The following is a 23197-nucleotide window of genomic DNA, read 5'->3' as shown; positions in this document are numbered from 1 at the left end:
TATGCGAGATTTAAATTAACAAATCACCAGTGCAGAGGGATATATTATTTCAAAAATATTGGAATGACTTAATTCCTTTCAGTTTAGTCTACTTTATAGAGGCAAAATGTCACAAAGAATCACTAAATTATAATTTTAAATATGGTTCTCTATGGAATAACTTCTACTTCATGATAAAACATGATAATGGTATATTTTCATGACAATATTTTTTAAATTATATCTTCACTTAATAACAAAAACAAACCAAAAATATGGAGACAAATTCAACAGATTTTTGTCAAACCCAAACAGTTTTCACCTCAACTTCATCAAATCTAAAATGAAAATTATACCTAGTCCCTCTGGAAATTAAATACTGTAAAAACGCCCTACAGGTAACTGTGAAGTAAGTATTTCCTCATTGTAAATATGGGGAAACTGAGGGTCACAAAATCACAATAACTTGCCAAGATCCACAAAGCTAATCAATAATAAAGGTCATATTCATTCATCTGCCTGCAAATCTTTCCATTAACTCACACTACTTCTAGTTTATACTGTTTTTTGAGCTGCTCAGAGTGCTGTTAAAACGTAGTATTCCTAAATCCTCAAAATATCCCTGCCAGGTAATTAAACAAGACATTACCCTGTTTCAGTTAAGGGGACATGGAACAAAATGACTTCCTTAGTTACCCAACAAGTGGCGTTGAGAAAAAAGTGCAGATGATCTATTCCTTCATACATCTGTCTATCCAATAAATCATATAATTATGCAGTGAATAAACTATGCTCCTACTCAATTAGTAACCTGGTAGGAACATAAAGTAATCTAATAACAACATAAAATAAACATAAAGGCAAAACTTATCATTCAAAAGGACAATGTCAACAAAGCATACTGGAAAGCCATTCATTACCTGTACAAGTAGTATTACAGGTGTCTAAGTATATAGGTAAGAAGGTGGGTGTTAAATGTATGAATAAATCTAGTCAATTACCTTGCTCATTGGGTACAACACGCTCAATAAGAAAATCCCACTAACGTTCCACAGTATGTTTTAAAAGCACCACATACCCCATTAGAAGCCAGGACGTCTTCTGTTTCTTCATCTTTGTGGTCAGCCTGAATTTCAAATGGATTCCCACCACTACAGTACTGCTCAAACAAGGTTACCATTTTTGAGGAAGTTGAGGATGGCTGCTTATTGGGTGAAACTGATGGAGAACGTGACTGTTCCATGAATTTAAATTCCTAGATGTTTAAAAAAAAAAAAAAAAAGGAGCCAGATCCCTTTTAGCCACAACAATAAAATTCAAGTACATAAACATATTCCATCAATGCAGATGTAGTTAGTATAGAAAACAATCCTATTCTTTAGGTTATTCTTTTTTTTTTAGGTTATTCATTTTTAAATCTTGCAAGTTATCTGAAAGCACAAACTTGGACATACGTGTTCAAAGGTTTTCCTAAAGACAACTCAGTCGCTGATGTCACTTAAAACAGTGTTATCTGCATCAAGTTGCTTTTGGCTTACTTTATGGAACTCCACAGAAAATTTTTTTAAATAACTTCAATTTGAATGATAATTCTAAAAATTTTTACACAACAGCAAAAGTCCTAGTAGAGTACAGTTTTAATAAAGTCATTCATAAAAACTAATTGTTGTTAAGTCAAATAGCTTGCACCATTTGAGATACTCTATGTGAGTACACTGAAATCCAAGCATAAAAGATATACCTTTCTTTGTTATATTGATGTCTATAAACTTTCATTTATTTTTCTTCATATACCAAGAAGCTGACAACAAAAATACATACTGAGGTCAGATGATACATCTTCTAGTCCTAGCTCGACTTTAATCCATTATATTCCATTAACTTCCTACATAGTATCGGGAATGTCCCCTGATTCCCTATGCCTCCATTTCCTCATCTGTAAAATGAAAGGGTCGATCTAGATCAAAGAATCACAAATACCAAAACTAGAGAGTTATAGCACCCAGTCCAAATCACACACTTCTCAGATGAGGAAACTGAGGCAGTCCAGAGGGATTCAGGTCCAAGTTCAAGATTATACAGCTAATTAGAGGAAGAGATGGAATAATGGCTCAAGTTCTTTCGAATTACAAAACTCTTGATTTAATGATTTTTAATAAAAATTTAGTACACATTTTTCTTATACTTTTTAATCATTTTAATATTATTCCCCAATTTAAAATTTTTCATATTCAGAGATAATCCTCTTTAAAATTACATTGGTTTACTAAGTTTCAAATGATGTGTCTAGTTTCTTTTTAAATTGCAGCTACACATTAAATCAGATCCACAATAATGCTTAAAAATCAGGCCATTACGGGCTTCCCTGGTGGCGCAGTGGTTGAGAGTCCGCCTGCCGATGCAGGGGACACAGGTTTGTGCCCCGGTCCGGGAAGATCCCACAAGCCGTGGAGCGGCTGGGCCCGTGAGCCATGGCCGCTGAGCCTGCGCGTCCGGAGCCTGTGCTCCGCAACGGGAGAGGCCACAAGAGTGAGAGGCCCATGTATCGCAAAAAAAAAAAAAAAAAAATCAGGCCATTATTTTAAAAATTCTAAACAAGGGGTGACTATAAATTAATAGGACAAAAAATTTTTAAAACAAAATCTACAGGAATACATGTGTCAAATGAACACTATCTCAGCTGTAAATAGCTTTCAATGTAATTACTTTTTTCCCCCATTGTGGTTACAACATGAGATCTACCATTAAAAAACTTTAAGTGCACAGTATAGTATTGTTAACTACAGGCAAAATGTTGTATCATAGATCTCTAGAACTTACTCATCTTACATAACTGAAACTTCAAGGTAACCACTTTAAAGGATATAATGCTCACTTGGATGGAAATATTTCAACGTACCTTGTAAAAAAGTTGTTTTCTAATTACAGCAAGTTTATATACACATGTACCCCCCCCACACACACACACACAAATTGATGGTTAACTACAAATTCAAATAAAAGTATTTAAATAGAGATTCTAAAATCAATGCTGGAATTCTAAATAATGTTAAGGAATCATCTTAATTTAATAACTCTAAATAATGTTAAAATTAATGTTAACTTGATTGTCTTTAAAGCATTTATTAATCAACATGTTTCAGTGTATTTAATATTTCCACATTAGGAAAGCAATATGATAAACCTGGATGAGAAGTAAGCTATTATACAATATGAGCATAAACACTGTCCCTTTAAAAAAACTTTTAATCATGTATTCTTTACATTTATCCAGGAATAAGAAAATTCTTTCTAGAAAGCCATTTCTTCTAAAGGCAAAAACTACACACTCGACTTTCTAAACAGGGATCTAAATTTATATACCGTATTCTGATATTTGGTATTTGTCAGATAGGACATAGTCTACCACACAAGAAATATTTATCTATAATATGTTTCAACCAAGAGAAAAAAAAATAAGGATATTTTCACATATTACATTATAGGATTCAAGGAATCAATTAACTAACAAAACTTAGTTATGTTTTTTTTTATAAGTGCCTCTTTTATCTCTGAGGCATTTTCTCATTACAGACAAATTTATGAGTTGCAGCATAAATTCAGAACCTATTAGACCCTTTAAGAAATGACAAGTGTTCTGCAAATATAAGCATTTTCATTAAAGACCATCAAAATATAACTGATTTTTCTGCAAAATTTAAATGAAGCAGTAGACCCTCTTCTGAAATCTAAAGAAAACAAATTATTTTAATTGTGACTCTTTTCAGGCAAAGGAGTTTTACTCAAGTGTATAAAATGAATTTGTAAAAAGAGACAGATTTTGACATCCATTAAAGTATCACCTTGTAAAAGAGGCTTATTATTAATCACTTTAAAGGAAAAAAGGAAAGGCACTATTTCTTAATTTAATTATTTTATAAATGTTTCCATATATATGGTTTGCTTTTAAAGATGACTACATAAAAGACTGATTTATTTGCTCTTAAACTTACGTGAAGCTGCAAGATGCTGAAATTTGACTTAACAGGACAAAGTTCCCAGGTCTCATTTTCTAGAAACATTCTCAGTTCATCAAGCCGTGTTCTTAAAAAAAGAAAATGAATACTCCAAAAAATAAGAAAAGTACACTGCACACAAGAATATAACAAAAACTATTATAGAGTTATCATCATGATCATAATCAACTTTGAAAACCCATTCAGACCAACACAGTAAACACTTTTACATACTTGTTAATATCTTATCATCTGTAAGAGAAAACCCACAAATATTTACTAAACTCAGAATATTTTTACTATATTGCAAAAATAATGAATGCATAGGAAATGATATTTTTCTTAAGGGACTAAACTAAAAGCTACTCACCAACTCATGTACTTAAGACATCCTTAGCTATTAGTGCCAAAAAAACCAAGAAATAATTTATAGGGTTTATAAAACCACAAATGCTAATACGTGTTTTATGCTAAAAAGCATAGATCTTAATCATTCTTACTAAGCCAAAAGATCAAGTTGATTATCACTATCTAAAAATATTTTAGCTCAGGGCCTATCTGTCTCCACACAGCATTTACCAATTAAATTAGCAAGTATGGCACTTAAATTAGCAAGTAGTCACATGTCATACTGATTTCTTCTTTCTTTAATGCTATTGCTCTTACTGTCTCTCCTGAGTAATCAGTACATTATAGGAGCAATTCCAGAAAAACAAATACTTCCTTCCTGTTAACCCAGAAAACAAAGGGCCAGGGTCTGCCCTATTCTTCCTTCTTCCTGCAACAAGCCTCATTGTTGTTTCCAAAATCAAGCTAAAAACAAAATCTAGATTTTTTTAAATCCACAGGTTCTAAAGTAAAGAGGGAATAAACAGTAAAATCTGTGAAAAGCAGAAATTGCTCCAAATATTAGAGTTAACAGACAAGGACTTTAAGATAACTACTATAAATAAGTTAAATAAAATAGAGAAAAAGATGCACAAAATGGACAGAAATGAAAATTTTAAAGCATTGTAATAATAAAAACAAAAAAGAATCAAACAAATGTTCTATAACCAAAAAAATACAATGCCTCAAATTAAAAACTGATTGAGTAAGTCAAACAGCAGAAGACAGGAATAATGAACTCAAAGACAGTGCAACAGAAAATATCCAAACTGAAGCACAAATGGAAAAAGAAAAATGGAAGAAAGAGAAAAGATCGTAAGAGATATGTGAGACACATTCAAAACATCTAGTATGCATGCAACTGTATGGAGAGGAGAGACAGAGAAAGAGCAAAAGCAATATTTGAAGATGTAGGTAATAACTGAGAATTTGGCAAAAGTGATTGTCTCCATACCTATCACCATATACAAAAATTAACTAAAATGAATCACAGATCTAATGTAAGAACTAAAACTATAAAGTTTACAACTCTTAGAATTCTACAATAAAAAGATAAATAACCCAATTTTTAAATGGGCAAAGGCTCTGAACAGACATTTTTGCAAAGAAGATATATAAATGATCAGTAAGCACATAAAAAGATGCTGAACATCATCAGTCATCAGGGAAATATAAATCCAAACCATAATGAGGTACCACTTCACAACCACCAGGATAGCTATAATCAAAGAGACAGTAACAGGTACGAGCAAGGATTTGGAGAAATTAGAACTCTTATATAGTGCTGGTGGAAACATAAAATGGTGCAGCCCCTTTGGGAAACTTTGGTAGTTCCTCAAAATATTAAACATAGAATTACCATATTACCCACCAATTTCACTCTGTATTGGTTTCTTGTGGCAGCTATAACAAATTAACAAAAACTGGGTGACTTATAACAACAAAAATTATAATCTCACAATTCTGGAGCCCAGAAGTCTGAAATCACAAGGTTGAAATCAAACTGTCAGCAGGGATACACTCTCTCCAGAAACTCTAGAACAGAATCTGTTCCTTGCCTCTTCCAATTTACGGTGGTTGCTGCCATTCCTTGGCTAGTGGCCACAACACTCCAATCTCTGCCTGTCTTCACATAACTTTCTCCTGCATATGTGTATGTCTTTTCCTCTGTGTCTATATCAAGTCCCCTTCTGTCTCCCTTTAACTGTGATTGCATTTAGGGCCCATCCAGATAATCCAAGATAACCTCCTCATCACAAGACCATTAATTTAGTCACATCTACAAAACACTTTTTCCAAATAAAGTAACACTTACAGTTTCCAGGTATTAGGACCTGACTTTTTTGTGGGGGTGGGGAGTGGGGAGGAGGAGAACAGCGAAATGACCTGTCAGACTACCAAACACTCCCAGGTACATACCCAAAGAACTGATAATATATGTCTATGCAAAAACTTATACACAAGGGGGCAGAGTCAAGATGGCAGACTAGGAGGACACGGATTCATGTGTCCGCACAACTAGGGCATCTACCAGGCACCGGTGAAGGACCACAGACACCTAAGGGGATGGGAGGAACCCACAGCGACCGGGTAGGACGTGGGGCATGAGGGGCTGAGGGGGAAGGGAAGCAGAGGTGGGACGGGACTGGCACCCCTGAAGAGCAGCTGGAAGAGAGGAAGGGATCTCACACCCGAAGGGGGAAATTGGGGGACCACCAGGAAGACAAAGGAGCAAAAGGGAGCGTGGCCAGGTCTCCCCTGCCCACTTGGGCCCCCAGGAGCCTGCTGAGATCCTGGGCCTGATCCTCTGCCCACCGAGGCCCCCTCCAGCCACATGGGTCCTGAGGGAGTGGGAGGGAGGGAACGGGGAGCAAAAGTAAAGGCCAGACCTCTAGGACTGGCACCCCTGAGGTGAGGGGAGGAGTTCCTACACCAGGCGGGACACACCCATGGTTAGGGGTCCAGCGGGGACTGGGGAGACCCTGGGGTAGATGGGGAGTGGGGGCGTGGAGGAATGGAAGGGAACGGGGCCAGAGCTTTCCCTGTCCACTTAGGCACTGGGAAGCCTGTTGGGCTCCCGGGCCTAATCCTGTGCCCTTGGAGTCTCCCTCCTACCATGCAGAGCCCAAGCCCCGCCCCTACACCCACACCCAGGGCCCTACCTCTATACTCGGAGACCCCCTCCAATGTGCTGGGCCTAAACCCCACCCACACACCCTCACCCAGGGCCTTACCTCCAAACTCAGAACTCCACACTGCAGAGGCCCTCCTTTCCACATGCTGCCTCTCCCCTTCCCTGCAGGTCCTAAGCAGAGGCCCTGCCCTACACTCAAACATCAACCCCCCACCTGCCTAGGTCTCACCCCACTGTAAACCCCACCCCCGCCTCAGTTCCACTCCCACAGCCAAGGCTTTTTTTTTTTTTCCTCTTTTAGATTGGGGTTCTGTTTTACCTTGTTGATTCATTGTTCTTGATTCATTTATATTTTTATTATTCCTAATAAATCTTTTCTTTTTCTAATTTTACTTTATTCTTTATACTTTGTTATTGCTCTCTCCATTTGGCTTGTTCCCACTGCATGGCCCCCCCTCCTTTTTTTCTATTTTCTGTTGTTGTTTTATTTTACATTACTACAGTTGTTTCAATTATATTTTTACTTTTCATAATATATTTTTTATTTTTCTAATTTTATTTTGTTTTTTATTCTTTGATATTGTACTCCTCCTTTTTTTTTTTCTTTTTTTTGCTGCACCATGTGGCTTGCAGGATCTTGGCTCCCAGGCCGGAGGTCAGCCCAAGCTCCTATGGTGGGAGCTCTGAGTCCAAACCACTGGACTAACAGAGAACCTCAGACCCCAGGGAACATTAATCAGAGTGAGGCCTCCTGGAGGTCCTAATCTCAGCACAAAGACCCAGCTCTATCCAACTGCCTGCAAACTCCAGTGCTGGACGTCTCAGGCCAAACAATCAGTAAGACAGGAATACAACCCCACCCATAAAAAAAAAAAAAAGAAATGACAAAAAAATACGTTACAGACAAAGGAGCAAGGTAAAAACCTATAACACCAAATAAATGAAAATGAAATAGTCAACCTCCCTGAAAAAGAATTCAGAGTAATGATAAAGATAATCCAAAGTCTCCGAAACAGAATTGAGAAAATACAAGAAACATTTAACAAGGATCTAGAAGAACTAAGCAAACAAACAGTGATGAGCAACACAATAACTTAACTTAAAAATACTCTAGAAGGAATCAATAGCAGAATAACTGAGGGAGATGAACAGATAAGTGAGCTGGAATATAAAATGGTGGAAATAACAAACAGGGAACAGAATAAAGAAAACAGAATGAAAAGAATTGACGACAGTCTCAGAGACCTCTGGGACAACGTTAAACGCACCAATATTCGAATTATAGGGGGCCCAGAAGAAGAAGACAAAAAGAAAGGGTCTGAGGGGTTCCTTGGTGGCGCAGTGGTTGAGAGTCCGCCTGCCGATGCAGGGGACACGGGTTCGTGCCCCGGTCCAGGAAGATCCCACATGCCACAGAGCGGCTAGGCCCGTGAGCCATGGCCACTGAGCCTGCATGTCCGGAGCCTGTGCTCCGCAACGGGAGAGGCCACAACAGTGAGAGGCCCGCATACTACAAAAAAAAAGGGGGGGGGGGTCTGAGAAAATATTTAAAGAGATTATAGTTGAAAACTTCCATATCATGGAAAAGGAAACAGTCAGTCAAGTCCAGGAAGCAGAGAGTCCCATAGAGGATACACACAAAGAGAAACACACTGAGACACATTAACTCAAACTATCAAAAATTAAACAAAGAAAAAATATTAAAAGCAGTAAGTGAAAAGCAACAAATAACATACAAGGTTAACAGCTGATCTTTCAGCAGAAACTCTGCAAGCCAGAAGGGAGTGGCAGGACACATTTAAAGTGATGAAACGTAAAAACCTACAAACAAGATAACTCTACACAGCAAGGATCTCATTCAAATTTGATGGAGAAATTAAAACCTTTACAGACAAGCAAAAGTTAAGAGAATTCAGCACCACCAAACCAGCTTCACAACAAATGCTAAAGGAACTTCTCTAGGTAGGAAACACAAGAGAAGGAAAAGACCTATAATAACGAACCCAAAACAATTTAGAAAATGGGAATATGAACATACATATCGATAATTACCTTAAATGTAAATGGACTAAATGCTCCCACCAAAAGACACAGATTGGCTGAGTGGATACAAAAACAAGACCCATATGTATGCTGCCTACAAGAGACCCACTTCAGACCTAGAGACACATACAGACTGAAAGGAAGGGGATGGAAAAAGATATTCCATGCAAATGGAAACCAAAAGAAAGCTGGACTAGCAATTCTCATATCAGACAAAATAGACTTTAAAATAAAGACTATTACAAGTGACAAAAAAGGACACTACATAATGATCAAGGGATGGATCCAAGAAGAAAATATAACAATTGTAAATATTTATCCACTCAACATAGGAGCACCTCAATACATAAGGCAAATACTAACAGCCATAAAAGGGGAAATCGACAGTAACACATTCATAGTAGGGGACGTTAACACCCCACTTTCACCCATGGAGAGATCATCCAAAATGAAAATAAATAAGGAAACACAAGGTTTCAATGATACATTAAACAAATGGACTTAATTGATGTTTATAGGACACTCCATCCAAAAACAACAAAATACACATTTTTCTCAAGTGCTAATGGAACATACGCCAGGATAGATCATATCTTAGGTTACAAATCAAGTCTTGGTAAATTTAAGAAAATTGAAATTGTATCAAGTATTTTTTCCGACCACAACACGACGAGACTAGATATCAATTACAGGAAAAGATCTGTAAAAAATACAAACACATGGAGGCTAAACAATATACTACTTAATAACGAAGTGATCACTGAAGAAATCAAAGAGGAAATCAAAATATACCTAGAAAAATATGACAATGGAGACACGATGACCCAAAACCTATGGGATGCAGCAAAAGCAGTTCTAAGAGGGAAGCTTATAGCAATACAAGCCCACCTTAAGAAACAGGAAACATCTCGAATAATCAACCTAACCTTGCACCTAAAGCAATTACAGAAAGAAGAACAAAAAAACCCCCAAAGTTAGCAGAAGGAAAGAAATCATAAAAATCAGATCAGAAATAAATGTAAAAGAAATGAAGGAAACAATAGCAAAGATCAATAAAACTAAAAGCTGGTTCTTTGAGAAGATAAACAAAATAGATAAACCATTAGCCAGACTCATCTAGAAAAAAGGGAGAAGACACAAATCAATAGAGTTAGAAATGAAAAAGAAGAAGTAACAACTGACACTGCAGAAATACAAAAGATCATGAGAGATTACTACAGGCAACTCTATGCCAATAAAATGGACAACCTGGAAGAAATGGACAAATTCTTAGAAATGCACAACCTGCCAAGACTGAATCAGGAAGGAATAGAAAATATGAACAGACCAATCACAAGCACTGAAATTGAAACTGCGATCAAAAATCTTCCAACAAACAAAAGCCCAGGACTAAATGGCTTCACAGGCGAATTCTATCAAACATTTAGAGAAGAGCTAACACCTATAATTCTCAAACTCTTCCAAAATATAGCAGAGGGAGGAACACTCCCAAATTCCTTCTACGAGGCCACCATCACCTTGATACCAAAACCAGACAAGGATGTCACAAAGAAAGAAAACTACAGGCCAATATCACTGATGAACATAGATGCAAAAATCCTCAACAAAATACTAGCAAACAGAATCCAACAGCACATTAAAAGGATCATACACCATGATCAAGTGGGGTTTATTCCAGGAATGCAAGGATTCTTCAATATATGCAAATCAATCAATGTGATAAACCATATTAACAAATTGAATGAGAAAAAACATATGATCATCTCAATAGATGCAGAGAAAGCGTTCGACAAAATTCAACACACATTTATGATAAAAACCCTGCAGAAAGTAGGCGTAGAGGGAACTTTCCTCAACATAATAAAGGCCATATATGACAAACCCACAGCCAACATCATCCTCAATGGTGAAAAACTGAAAGCATTTCCATTAAGATCAGGAACAAAACAAGGTTGCCCACTCTCACTGCTCTTATTCAATATAGTTTTGGAAGTTTTAGCCACAGCAATCAGAGGAGAAAAGGAAATAAAAGGAATCCAAATCAGAAAAGAAGAAGTAAAGCTGTCACTGTTTGCAGATGACATGATACTATACATAGAGAATCCTAAAGATGCTACCAGAAAGCTACTAGAGCTAATCAATGAATTTGGTAAAGTAGCAGGATACAAAATTAATGCACAGAAATCTCTGGCATTCCTATACACTAAGCATGAAAAATCTGAAAGTGAAATCAAGAAAAAACTCCCAGTTACCAATGCAACAAAAAGAATAAAATATCTAGGAATAAACCTACCTAAGGAGACAAAAGACCTGTATGCAGAAATTTATAAAACACTGATGAAAGAAATTAAAGATGATACTAATAGATGGAGAGATATACCATGTTCTTGGATTAGAAGAATCAACATTGTGAAAATGACTCTACTACCCAAAGCAATCTGCAGATTTAATGCAATCCCTATCAAACTACCAATGGCATTTTTCACAGAACTAGAACAAAAAATTTCACAGTTTGTATGGAAACACAAAAGACCCCATAGCCAAAGCAATCTTGAGAATGAAAAATGGAGCTGGAGGAATCAGGCTCCCTGACTTCAGACTATACTACAAAGCTACAGTAATCAAGACAGTATGGTACTGGCATAAAATCAGAAATATAGATCAATGGAAAAGGATAGAAAGCCCAGAGGTAAGCCCACACACATATGGTCACCTTATCTTTGATAAAGGAGGCAGGAATGTACAGTGGAGAAAGGACAGCCTCTTCAATAAGTGGTGCTGGGAAAACTGGACAGGTACATGTAAAAGTATAAGATTAGATCACTCACTAACACCATACACAAAAATAAGCTCAAAATGGATTAAAGACCTAAATGTAAGGTCAGAAACTATCAAACTCCTAGAGGAAAACATAGGCAGAACACTCTATGACATAAATCACACCAAGATCCTTTTAGACCCACCTCCTAGGGTTATGGAAATAAAAACAAGAATAAACAAATGGGACCTAATGAAACTTCAAAGCTTTTGCACAGCAAAGGAAACCATCAACAAGACCAAAAGACAACCCTCAGAATGGGAGAAAATATTTGCAAATGAAGCAACGGACAAAGGATTAATCTCCAGAATTTACAAGCAGATCGTGCAGCTCAATAACAAAAAAACAAACAACCCAATCCAAAGATGGGCAGAAGACCTAAACAGACATTTCTCCAAAGAAGATATACAGACTGCCAACAAACACATGAAAGAATGCTCAACATCATTAATCATTAGAGAAATGCAAATCAAAACTACAATGAGATATCATCTCACACCAGTCAGAATGGCCATCATCAAAAAATCTAGAAACAATAAATGCTGGAGAGGGTGTGGAGAAAAGGGAACACTCTTGCACTGCTGGTGGGAATGTGAATTGGTTCAGCCACTATGGAGAACAGTATGGAGGTTCCTTAAAAAACTACAAATAGAACTACCATATGACCCAGCAATCCCACTACTGGGCATATACCCTGAGAAAACCATAATTCAAAAAGAGTCATGTACCAAAATGTTCATTGCAGCTCTATTTACAATAGCCCGGAGATGGAAACAACCTAAGTGCCCATCATCGGATGAATGGATAAAGAAGATGTGGCACATATATACAATGGAATATTACTCAGCCATAAAGAGAAACGAAATTGAGCTATTTGTAATGAGGTGGATAGACCTAGAGTCTGTCATAGAGAGTGAAGTAGGTCAGAAAGAGAAAAACAAATACCGTATGCTAACACATATATATGGAATTTAAGAAAACAAAATGTCGTGAAGAACCTAGGGGTAAGACAGGAATAAAGACACAGACCTACTAGAGAATGGACTTGAGGATATGGGGAGGGGGAAGGGTGAGCTGTGACAAAGCAAGAGAGAGGCATGGACATATATACACTACCAAACGTAAGGTAGACAGCTAGTGGGAAGCAGCCGCATAGCACAGGGAGATCAGCTCTGTGCTTTGTGACTGCCTGGAGGGGTGGGATAGGGAGGGTGGGAGGGAGGGAGATGCAAGAGGGAAGAGATATGGGAACATATGTATATGTATAACTGATTCACTTTGTTATAAAGCAGAAACTAACACACTATTGTAAAGCAATTATACCACAATAAAGATGTTAAAAAAATAAAAAAGAAAGTAAAAAAGAAAAAGATCATACACCATGATCAAGTGGGGTTTATTAGCCCAGGAATGCAAGGATTCTTCAATATATGCAAATCAATGTGATGCACCATATTAACAAACTGAAGGGTAAAAACCATATGATATTCTTGATAGATGCATAAAAAGCTTTCTACAAAATTCAACACCAATTTATGATAAAAACTCTCCAGAACGTAGGAATAGAGGGAACCTACGTCAACATAATAAAGGCCATATATGACCAACCCACAGCCAACATCATCCTCAATGGTGAAAAACTGAAACCATTTTCTCTAAGATCAGGAACAAGGCAAGGTTGCACACTCTCACCACTATTATTCAACATAGTTTTGGGAGTTTTAGCCACAGCAATCAGAGACGGAAAAGAAATAAAAGAAATCCAAATCGGAAAAGAAAAGGAAAGTTGTCACTGTTTCCTGATGACATGATACTATACATAGAGAATCCTAAAGATGCTACCAGAAAACTACTAGAGCTAGTCAATGAATTTGGTAAAGTAGCAGGATACAAAATTAATGCACAGAAATCTCTGGCATTCCTATACACTAAGCATGAAAAATCTGAAAGAGAAATTAAGGAAACACTCCCATTTACCATTGCAACAAAAAGAATAAAATACCTAGGAGAAAACCTACCTAGGGAAACAAAAGACCTGTATGCAGAAAACTATTAGACACTAATGAAAGAAATTAAAGATGATACTAACAGATGCAGAGATATACCATGTTCTTGGATTGGAAGAATCAATATTGTGAAAATGACTATACTATCCAAAGGAGTCTACAGATACAATGCAATCCCTATCAAATTACCAATGGCATTTTTTACAGAACAAATAATCTTAAAATTTATATGGAGACAGAAAAGACCCCGAAGAGCCAAAGCAATCTTGAGGAACAAAACAGAGCTGGAGGAATCAGACTCCCTGACTTCAGACTATACTACAAAGCTACAGTAATCAAGACAACATGGTACTGGCACAAAAACAGAAACGCAGATCAATGGAACAAGATAGAAAGCCCAGAGATAAACCGACACACCTATGGTCAACTAATGTATGACAAAGGAGGCAAGGATATACAGTGGAGAAAAGACAGTCTCCTCAATAAGTGGTGCTGGGAAAACTGGACAGCTACACATAAAAGAATGAAATTAGAACACTCCCTAACACCATACACAAAAATAAACTCAAAATGGATTCAAAACCTAAATGTAAGACCGGACACTATAAAACTCTTAGAGGAAAACATAGGAAGAACACTGGTTGACATAAATCACAGCAAGATCTTTTTTGATCCACCTCCTAGAGTAATGGAAATAAAAACAAAAATAAACAAATGGGACCTAATGAAACTTCAAAGCTTTTGCACAGCAAAGGAAACCATAAACAAGATGAAAAGACAGCCCTCAGAATGGGAGAAAATATTTGCAAATGAAGCAACTGACAAAGGATTAACCTCCAAAATATACAAGCAGCTCATGCAGCTCAATATCAAAACAACAAACAACCCAATCCAAAAATGGGCAGAAGACCTAAACAGACATTTCTCCAAAGAAGATATACAGATGGCCAACAAACATATGAAAGGATGCTCAACATCACTAATCATTAGAGAAATGCAAATCAAAACTACAGTGAGGTATCACCTCTCACCAGTCAGAATGGCCATCATCAGAAAATCTACAAACAATAAATGCTGGAGAGGGTGTGGAGAAAAGGGAACCCTCTTGCACTGTTGGTGGGAATGTGAATTGACACAGCCACTATGGAGGACAGTATGGAGGTTCCTTAAAAAACTAAAAATAGAACTACCATGCGACCCAGCAATCCCACTACTGGGCATATACCCTGAGAAAACCATAATTCAAAAAGAGTCAGGTTCCACAATGTTCACTGCAGCACTATTTACAATAGCCAGGACATGGAAGCAATCTAAGTGTCCATCAACAGATGAATGGGTAAAGAAGATGTGGCACATATATATACAATGGAATATTACTCAGCCATAAAAAGAAATGAAATTGAGTTATTTGTAGTGAGGTGGATGGACCTAGGGTCTCTCATACAGAGTGAAGAAAGTCAGAAAGAGAAAAACAAATACCGTATGCTAACACATATATATGGAATCTAGAAAAAAAACGTTCTGATGAACCTAGGGGCAGGACAGGAATAAAGATGCAGACATATAGAATGGACTTGAGGACACAGGGAAGGGGAAGGGTAAGCTGGGATGACGTGAGAGAGTAGCATTGACAAAACACACTAACAAATGTAAAATGGATAGCTACTGGGAAGCAGCTGTATACCACAGGGAGATCAGCTCTGTGCTTTGTGACCACCAAGAGGGGTGGGATAGAGAGGGTGGGAGGGAGATGCAAGAGGGAGGGGATATGGGGATATATGTATGCATTTAGCTGATTCACTTTGTTGTATAGCAGAAACTAACACACCATAGTAAAGCAATTATACTCCAATAAAGATGTTTAAAAAAAAAAAGAAAACTGTGTTGGATCTCTCATCTGCAGAAAAGGTATACTTTTATTCTGATTATTTTTGCATTTGTTGTTGTTTGAAGTTTCAGTGGGATTGTGGTTCCTTTGACTGGTCGAGGGAAGAGAATTTTTTGGTTGAAGAGAGTGCTGTTTTTAAATAAGTTTTATTTTTTTAATTAAAAATTTTTTTTATAATTTTTAAAGGTTTCCATTTACAGTTACTACAAAATATTGGCTATATTCCTCATGTTGTACCATAAATCCTTATAGCTTAAACAAAACAAAACGAAAAACTTATACACGAACGTTCACAGCACCATCATTCATCACGGCTAAAAAGTGAAAACAACCCAAATGTCCATTAACTGAGGAATGGATAAACAAAATATGGTATATCTATACAATGGAATATTATTCACCAATAAAAAAGAAGGAAGTTCTGTTACATGCTCCAAAATGGATGAACCTTAAAAATATTATGCTAAGTGAAAGCCAAACACTATAGGCCATAATGTATGATTCCATTTATATGAAATGTTCGTATACAGGCAAATATCACAGGCAAATACATAGAGACAAAAACTAAATAAGTGATTGTCAGGTGCTGCCGGAGAAGAGTGACAATAAACTGGTACAGGGTTTCTTTATGGAGTGATAAAAATATTCTGAAATTAGATAGTGGTGAAAGTTGTTGCTGAATTATATACTTTAAAGGAGTGAATTTTGGGCATTTTTGGTATGTGATTTACATCTCAATAAAGCTATTATTACAATTATTGAGGTAGGCATGACTCTAAAATGCACTCTAAAATCCCTCAAGATTGTCTGCCCTAATTCCCAGGACTAAATGTGTTGAAGAACACCCCCATGATTACATTACCAAATATGGAAAAAAGATTTTGCCGATATAATTAAGATTACAATTAGCTGCCTTGAGTTAATCAAATCAGAAATTATCCAGGTGGAACAAATCTAACTGAATAAGTCCTTTTAAGCAGAGTTTTTTCTCCTCCTGATAGCAGAAGGGGGAAGTCAGAGAGAATTGCTGGCTTTGAAAATGGAAGGGGTCAGGGGCAAGGACTGGAGAGCAGCTTCTAGAAGCTGAGAACACTTCTTAGCTGACAGGTAGCAAGAAAACAGAAACCTCAGTCCTAAAACCACAAGGAACTGAATTCTGCCAATGTCCTGAATGTGCTTAGATGCAGATTCTTCCTCAAAGTCTTCAGATAAAAGCCCAACCAACACCTTGATTTTGGCCCTCTGAAAACCTAAGCTGAGAACCTAGACAAGCTGATCCAGACTTCCACAGAACTGTGAGATAATAAATGGGTGTTGTTTTAAGCTGCTAAACTCATTGTAATCTATTACAGAATAATATAAAACTAGTATGGTGATAAAAGATACCAACTCACAGACTGAAGCTTAGTTATTCCTACCCATAAAAAGTATAGAAAATAGGGGCTTCCCTGTGATTGAGGGTCCGCCTGCCAATGCAGGGGACACGGGTTCGTGCCCTGGTCCAGGAGGATCCCGCATGCTGCGGAGCGTCTGGGCTAGTAAGCCGTGGCTGCTGAGCCTGCGCGTCTGGAGCCTGTGCTCCGCAGCGGGAGAGGCCACATCAGTGAGAGGCTCGCGTACCGCAAAAAAAAAAAAAAGTATAGAAAATAATACAGAAAGTAAAAGTATATATGACAAAAACATTAAAAGGTAAGAGATGGTAAGTGAGTTACAAAGTTGGTTCTCCCATTATTATGGAAGTATATTAACTTAAGGTCAACTGGAACAGAACAGGAATGCATATTGGAATGTTGATGGTAACCACTATGAGAATATACATTTTAAACCTGAGAGAAAAAATATGAAAATTGAAAACATAGATGATCAAGCCAAAAGAAGGCAGAAAGAGAAAAAAATAAATGAAAAAAGTTATCTACACTTTCAGAAACCAAACAGCAATGTGATGGGTTTAAACCCAACTATGCCAATAAATACATTAAATGAAAACGAAAAAAACAGTTCAATCAAAACACAAAAATTGTCAGATTGGATTTTAAAATAAGAAAACAAAAAAAGACTACATGCTGTTTATAAGAGGCATACTTTACATGTAAGATTGATATTAAAATTAGGTCGGAAGCAAAACTAGATTGAAAGTAAAAATTACAGACAAGATTTCTTAAAATCAGGAACTAGGGTGGAATTTTCATCAAATTTTTTTTCTTTATCTGTTAAAATGATCAATGTGGTGTTTTTCCTGTAGCTGTTAATTAGTAAATTAAATTTATTAATTTTTAAAATTAGCCAACCTTGTTTTCCTGCAATAAACCCTGTCTTTTCACGATGTATTGTCGTTTTTAGATATCTCTGGATATAATCTGCCAATCTTTTGTTCACGATTTTTACACTTATGTTCTTATGAGGTACTAGCCTGTAATTTTTTTTTTTATAATGTACTTGTTATGTTTTGGTATCAGTGCTACGATGGCCTCATAAAATAAGTTATAAAGCATTCCGTCCTTTTCTGTTCTCTGAAAGAGTTTATCTTGATATTACTTCTGCCTTAAATGTTTAGCTGAATTGACCAGTGACAGCAGCAGGCCTGGAGATTTCTTTATGGAAATGCTTTGTAGCAAAGATTCAATTTCTTTAAAGATACAGGATTATTCAGATTTTCTATATTTTATTTTATCAGCTTATTAAGTATGTACAAGGAATTCGTTCTTTTCAATCTAAATTGTCAACTTTATCAGCATAAAGTTTATATCATTTTGTTTTATTTTTAATGTCCTAAGATGTGTAGATACCTTCTTTTTAACTGCTGATATAATTTGTGTTTCTTTTTCTTGCTCAGTCTTGCTAAGTGGCATTGTAGATTTCTACTATACATTTACTTTCTCTTTCATTGATTTCTGCTCTTGTAATTATCTTCCCTCTATTTTAGGTTTAATTTGCTGTCATTTTTTTTTAACTTCTTGAAATGGAAGTTTAGTACACTGATTTTCAAACATTCTTCTTTACCAAAAAATGCATTTAAAGCTAAAAATTCCCCCTTCTGCTTTAGCTATATCCCACAATTTTTATATCATACTTTTATTATCATTCATTTTTAAATAATTTCTAATTCCCAATATGATTTCTTCTTTAACACTGAAAATAGGTTAATTTCAAAAACCTGGCAGGTTTTCTCGTTATCTCTCTTATTTATTTGTAGTTTAATTCCACTGTGGTCAGAGAATATGCTCTCTATGATTTCAATCTTTTGACTTTTTGTTTTTTAAGGACTTGCTTTAGAGCCCAGCAGTTGATTTTGATAAACCTTCCTTCTGCTCTTAAAAAAAAATATGAATTCTTCAGCTGTCAAGTGTTGTAATATATATACACATGTATAAACATACATATACCAATATATCTATATCAATTAGGCAAATTTTACTAATATGTTGGTCAAACATATATCCTTACTGATTTTTTTGTCTGCTTGTATTACCAATTACTGAAAGTGGCACATAAAATTTCCCAACTATGATTATCAATTTGTCTATTTCTCCTTTTAGTCTGAATACTTTTGCTTTATATATTTTAAATTTATTTTAGTAGGAATATACAAATTTAGGATTATTATATCTTCCTAACAATCTATCATCATTATGAAGTATCCCCTCTACTTTTACCAATATTTCTTGCCTTAAAGTTGGCTGTCTCTTAGGAATTTCTTTAATCTGATATAGAGTATCTACAAAAGCCTACCACAAATATCATACAAATATCATAAAGTACTGAATGAAAGGATATCCCTTGTTGGCACTTCTATTCAACACTGTACCAGATGTCCTAACCAATACAAAGATTAGAAAGACATATATAAAACCGTCATTATTCACAAATGACATATTGTATAAACAATTCAAAAGAATTTCCAAACTATTAGATTTAATAAAATGCTAATTTAACCACCAGATCATAGGAATCCAAGGTCAATATACTAACTAAATCAACGTGTGTGTGTGTGTGTGTGTGTATGTGTGTGTAAGAAACAACAGGAAATTTAAAATAAAAAGCAATACAATTCAGAACAACATTTATAAAACTACAATATTTACATAATATTCAAAACGGGCATGACTAGTCATTGGTGACAGAAGAATAGCAGTTACCTCTGAGGAGGCTACTGACCGAGAAAAGGTACAAGGGATACACCTTGTACCTTGTTCTAGGATATTGGAAAAGTTCCATATCTTAATCCGGGCAGTTTATGTGGTGTACATATATGTAAAAAATTCATAGAGTTGTACAATAAGATATGCATACATTTATATGAATTATGATTTAATAAAGTTTTTCAAAAGAAAAAACTGTAATAATCTACTCACTACCCTCCTAAATTGTCCGCAATAAAGGGCAGGCCCATTAAGATAAGGCCACAAATGGCCCAAGGAAACATTAATCCACTTGTGAAGGGTCACAAGGTCACAAGTAGTAGACAGCAGAGACAGGGGCCCCGATTTCCAAACCTTGTTCTTTTCACTGCAACATGGTTGGAAACAATAGTCAAAGGCAAAAATTTACTTTTTTTTTTTTTTTTTTTTTTTTTACTGTAAATGATGTTGGTTCATATTATCCAAATTGATTCAATAGAGCCAAAGAAAACTTCCTTTGCATCTCTTTCCCCAAGAACATTTTACACAAATTGAAAGATTTGCATTTTATTTCCTTTCTTCTATTTTACTCTAAATCACAAAAAAGATGGCAGTTATGATGAAAAAGCAATGAATGAGTATGTAAAGTACAAACTGTAATCAGATGTTGAATAACAGAACTGACTATAATCATAGTTATATGAAAAGCAGTCCCAATTATTACTTTAAGCACTCTGGGTGCCACCTGCATCTTTAGAAACAACACACAAGCAGGACACAAAAAACCTTCTCTGGTATACAAAAAATACGTACAATCAAAATAAAATTAAAGAGATTTTAAAGTGCAAATATAGTGAAGGAGATAATAACCGATCTACAACGTGTCTCAAATATAATGACCTACAAGTTAAAGGAAAAATGTCAGTGAATTAGAACTGTGTGAAACACCGATCTTTTACTTAACCTAATAAAAGACTTGAAGCAATAAAATGTAGGTTCCAAAAACGAATGATAAAAGCACAAGGTTTAAAGAAGGTAGAGTATCTAATATAAGCCTTTATACACTTTAAAGAGAAGGAATTTGATGCTCAGAAAAGTAAAAAACTTGGTTAAAATCACACAGGCCATGAAGCCAGTGAGTAACACATTAGAGGTAGGAACCCAAGGCCACTGATAACGCCACACTGCCCCAGACGCTTTACCAGCAGGAAGAAAATTGGAAATCAGTAACAACTGTATTTACTAAGAGGAGTTTAATAGTTGCCTACCCATTATTATTGTGTATTTATGTGTATGTACATATATAGAGAAGAGGGAGTAGTGTAATGTAACAGATACATATCATGAAGACATTGTTCCTTTTGTTCTCATTTTAAGTCCAAAATTTAAGCCCTCTTCTATAGTTTAGAGATGGAAAATAGTTGTACTTTTACATAAATTTTCAGTAAAACACTTCACATATTAAAAATAAATTTAACTTATTGGCACCATTATCACCAAGTCCAAAAAAATTATTTTCTGAAAACATTTCTCCTTATTTTCCCAAGGAATATATCAAAGAGAGCTGCAACAATACCTCCTATCCCACACACATGCTCTTCTATGACACGACCTTACCACTCCCCAATCAAAAGAAAAAGTCTAATTTCCCTCCTCTTGAGTCTGGACCAGCCTTACGACAAGCCTGTATTCAAAGGAATGTGGTAGTCATGACTCCTGAGCCTATATCAGAAAAGGTCATGCAGCCTCTGTGTGGTTCTCTTGGAACTCTAGTCCTATGGGAAGCCAGCTGCCACGTAAGAAGTCCAACCACCCTGAGATCATCACACTGGAGCGGCCACATGAAGACATGTTGACTAACCAACCCAGCTGTACACCCTTCCAGCCATCTCCACCAAGGTGCAAGTGAAGCCGTCTTGAACCTGCTGCGCAAGCTTTCCACCAGCTGAGTACTGCTTAGTCACCTCAGTCAGTGCTATGAGAAGGAGAAGAATCAGTTGATCCCTGAGTGAATTATTCCTGACTCACAGAATACATGTAATAATGAGAAGATGATGGTTGTTTTAAGCCTGTAAGTTTCAGGACAGTTTGTTACAAAGCAATACTAGGAAAACATATCCGTGGACACTTGTAAATTGAAGCTATTATAGGTTAGGTTTTCCTTTAAAAAAAAAAAAAAACCTCTTTATGAGATCTCCCATAAAACAACTAAAATTATTGGTAACTTATTTACTACTCTCCCTGAAGCCTTAACCAAAACAACTTATTTGGCAGAGGATATATGGGTGGGGGATTAGGGGTAGGGGTGCAACACATGCCGGCAGGTCAGTTCTAGATAATGTCAGGCCCAGTATTCAAAAACAGAAGAGATGATTAAATCATTTGATCCAGACAGAAAACAAAGATAAGTATATGGATAATAAAAATGACCCTAGAAACACACATTTTAAAGACACTTAAGGAATAAACCAAACCTTAATAAACTTAAACCTTAAAAGGCAAGGAGAGACCTTTCTCCCTAAAAGGACAGGTGACCTTTCCCCTCTTCTGACATCAGTCAGTGCACCTTTAGGATCACTGAAAACATTTATAAGCTCTAAATACTAAAGTAATTAAAAATAAAAGGTGCTTGTTAAATAGAATGTTTTGGCAATAGCACACTGCTACATAATTTCTACGTCATTACTGTTCAAATTAGATTATTTGTGCTTTGGGGAATTCTGCAACATCTGGCAGAAGAATGACAGCATTGGGTATATACAAACTTAGAACCTGAACATAAAGAAACCTGGGAGAATAAAATATATCTTTGAAAGATGAGAATTTACACTGACAGATGACAGAGACTGTGCTCCCTCACACTCTCATCCAGCTTTGCCCTAGAAAAAGATAATGGCACGCAAGCTTTAATACAACTTCCACAAGCAACGTAGGTACATTTTATAAACAGATGTTCTGCCAAAGAGGAAAATGCTTCTATTTTCACCTTTTTATTATGCTTACATCTTCAAATCAACAACCGAAATGGACTATAAAATAAGAGTAATTCGGTTCAAGAATTTCTTTATTCTCAAGAGCTCTACTTGGCAGTAGAGGACCATGAAACAAATTGTAAGCATATTTAAACACTTTAACAAAATTGAAACAGATGATCTATATTTCACCATGTTTCATGGTATTTTTCGGTATTTATGTAATATGATTTGGTGAAGGAGATATTAAATCGGAATTTAGTAGATTTAGATTCATCACTGGCTAATGTAATGACTTTCGTCAACTCAATATATATACATTGGCATCATTTCTAAACTGCCTGTCAAGTTTATCT

The 23197-nt window shown here is 36.1% G+C and overlaps 1 protein-coding gene across 1 annotated transcript in view; it reads right to left on the bottom strand.

The window, feature by feature from the left end:
- VPS50 (VPS50 subunit of EARP/GARPII complex) overlaps nucleotides 1-23197 on the bottom strand; it is a 135737-nt gene that overhangs the window by 40092 nt on the left and 72448 nt on the right. Inside the window, exons 17-18 of the mRNA XM_030857259.2 lie at nucleotides 3972-4062; nucleotides 1058-1234 (exon numbers count right to left, since the gene is read on the bottom strand). Coding sequence (XP_030713119.1) covers nucleotides 1058-1234; nucleotides 3972-4062 — 268 coding nt within the window. The remainder of the gene's footprint in view (nucleotides 1-1057; nucleotides 1235-3971; nucleotides 4063-23197) is intronic.

Source organism: Globicephala melas, chromosome 9 (assembly GCF_963455315.2).
Source record: "Globicephala melas chromosome 9, mGloMel1.2, whole genome shotgun sequence".
NCBI lineage: Eukaryota > Metazoa > Chordata > Mammalia > Artiodactyla > Delphinidae > Globicephala > Globicephala melas.
This window is presented reverse-complemented; position numbering and strand designations above follow the sequence as displayed.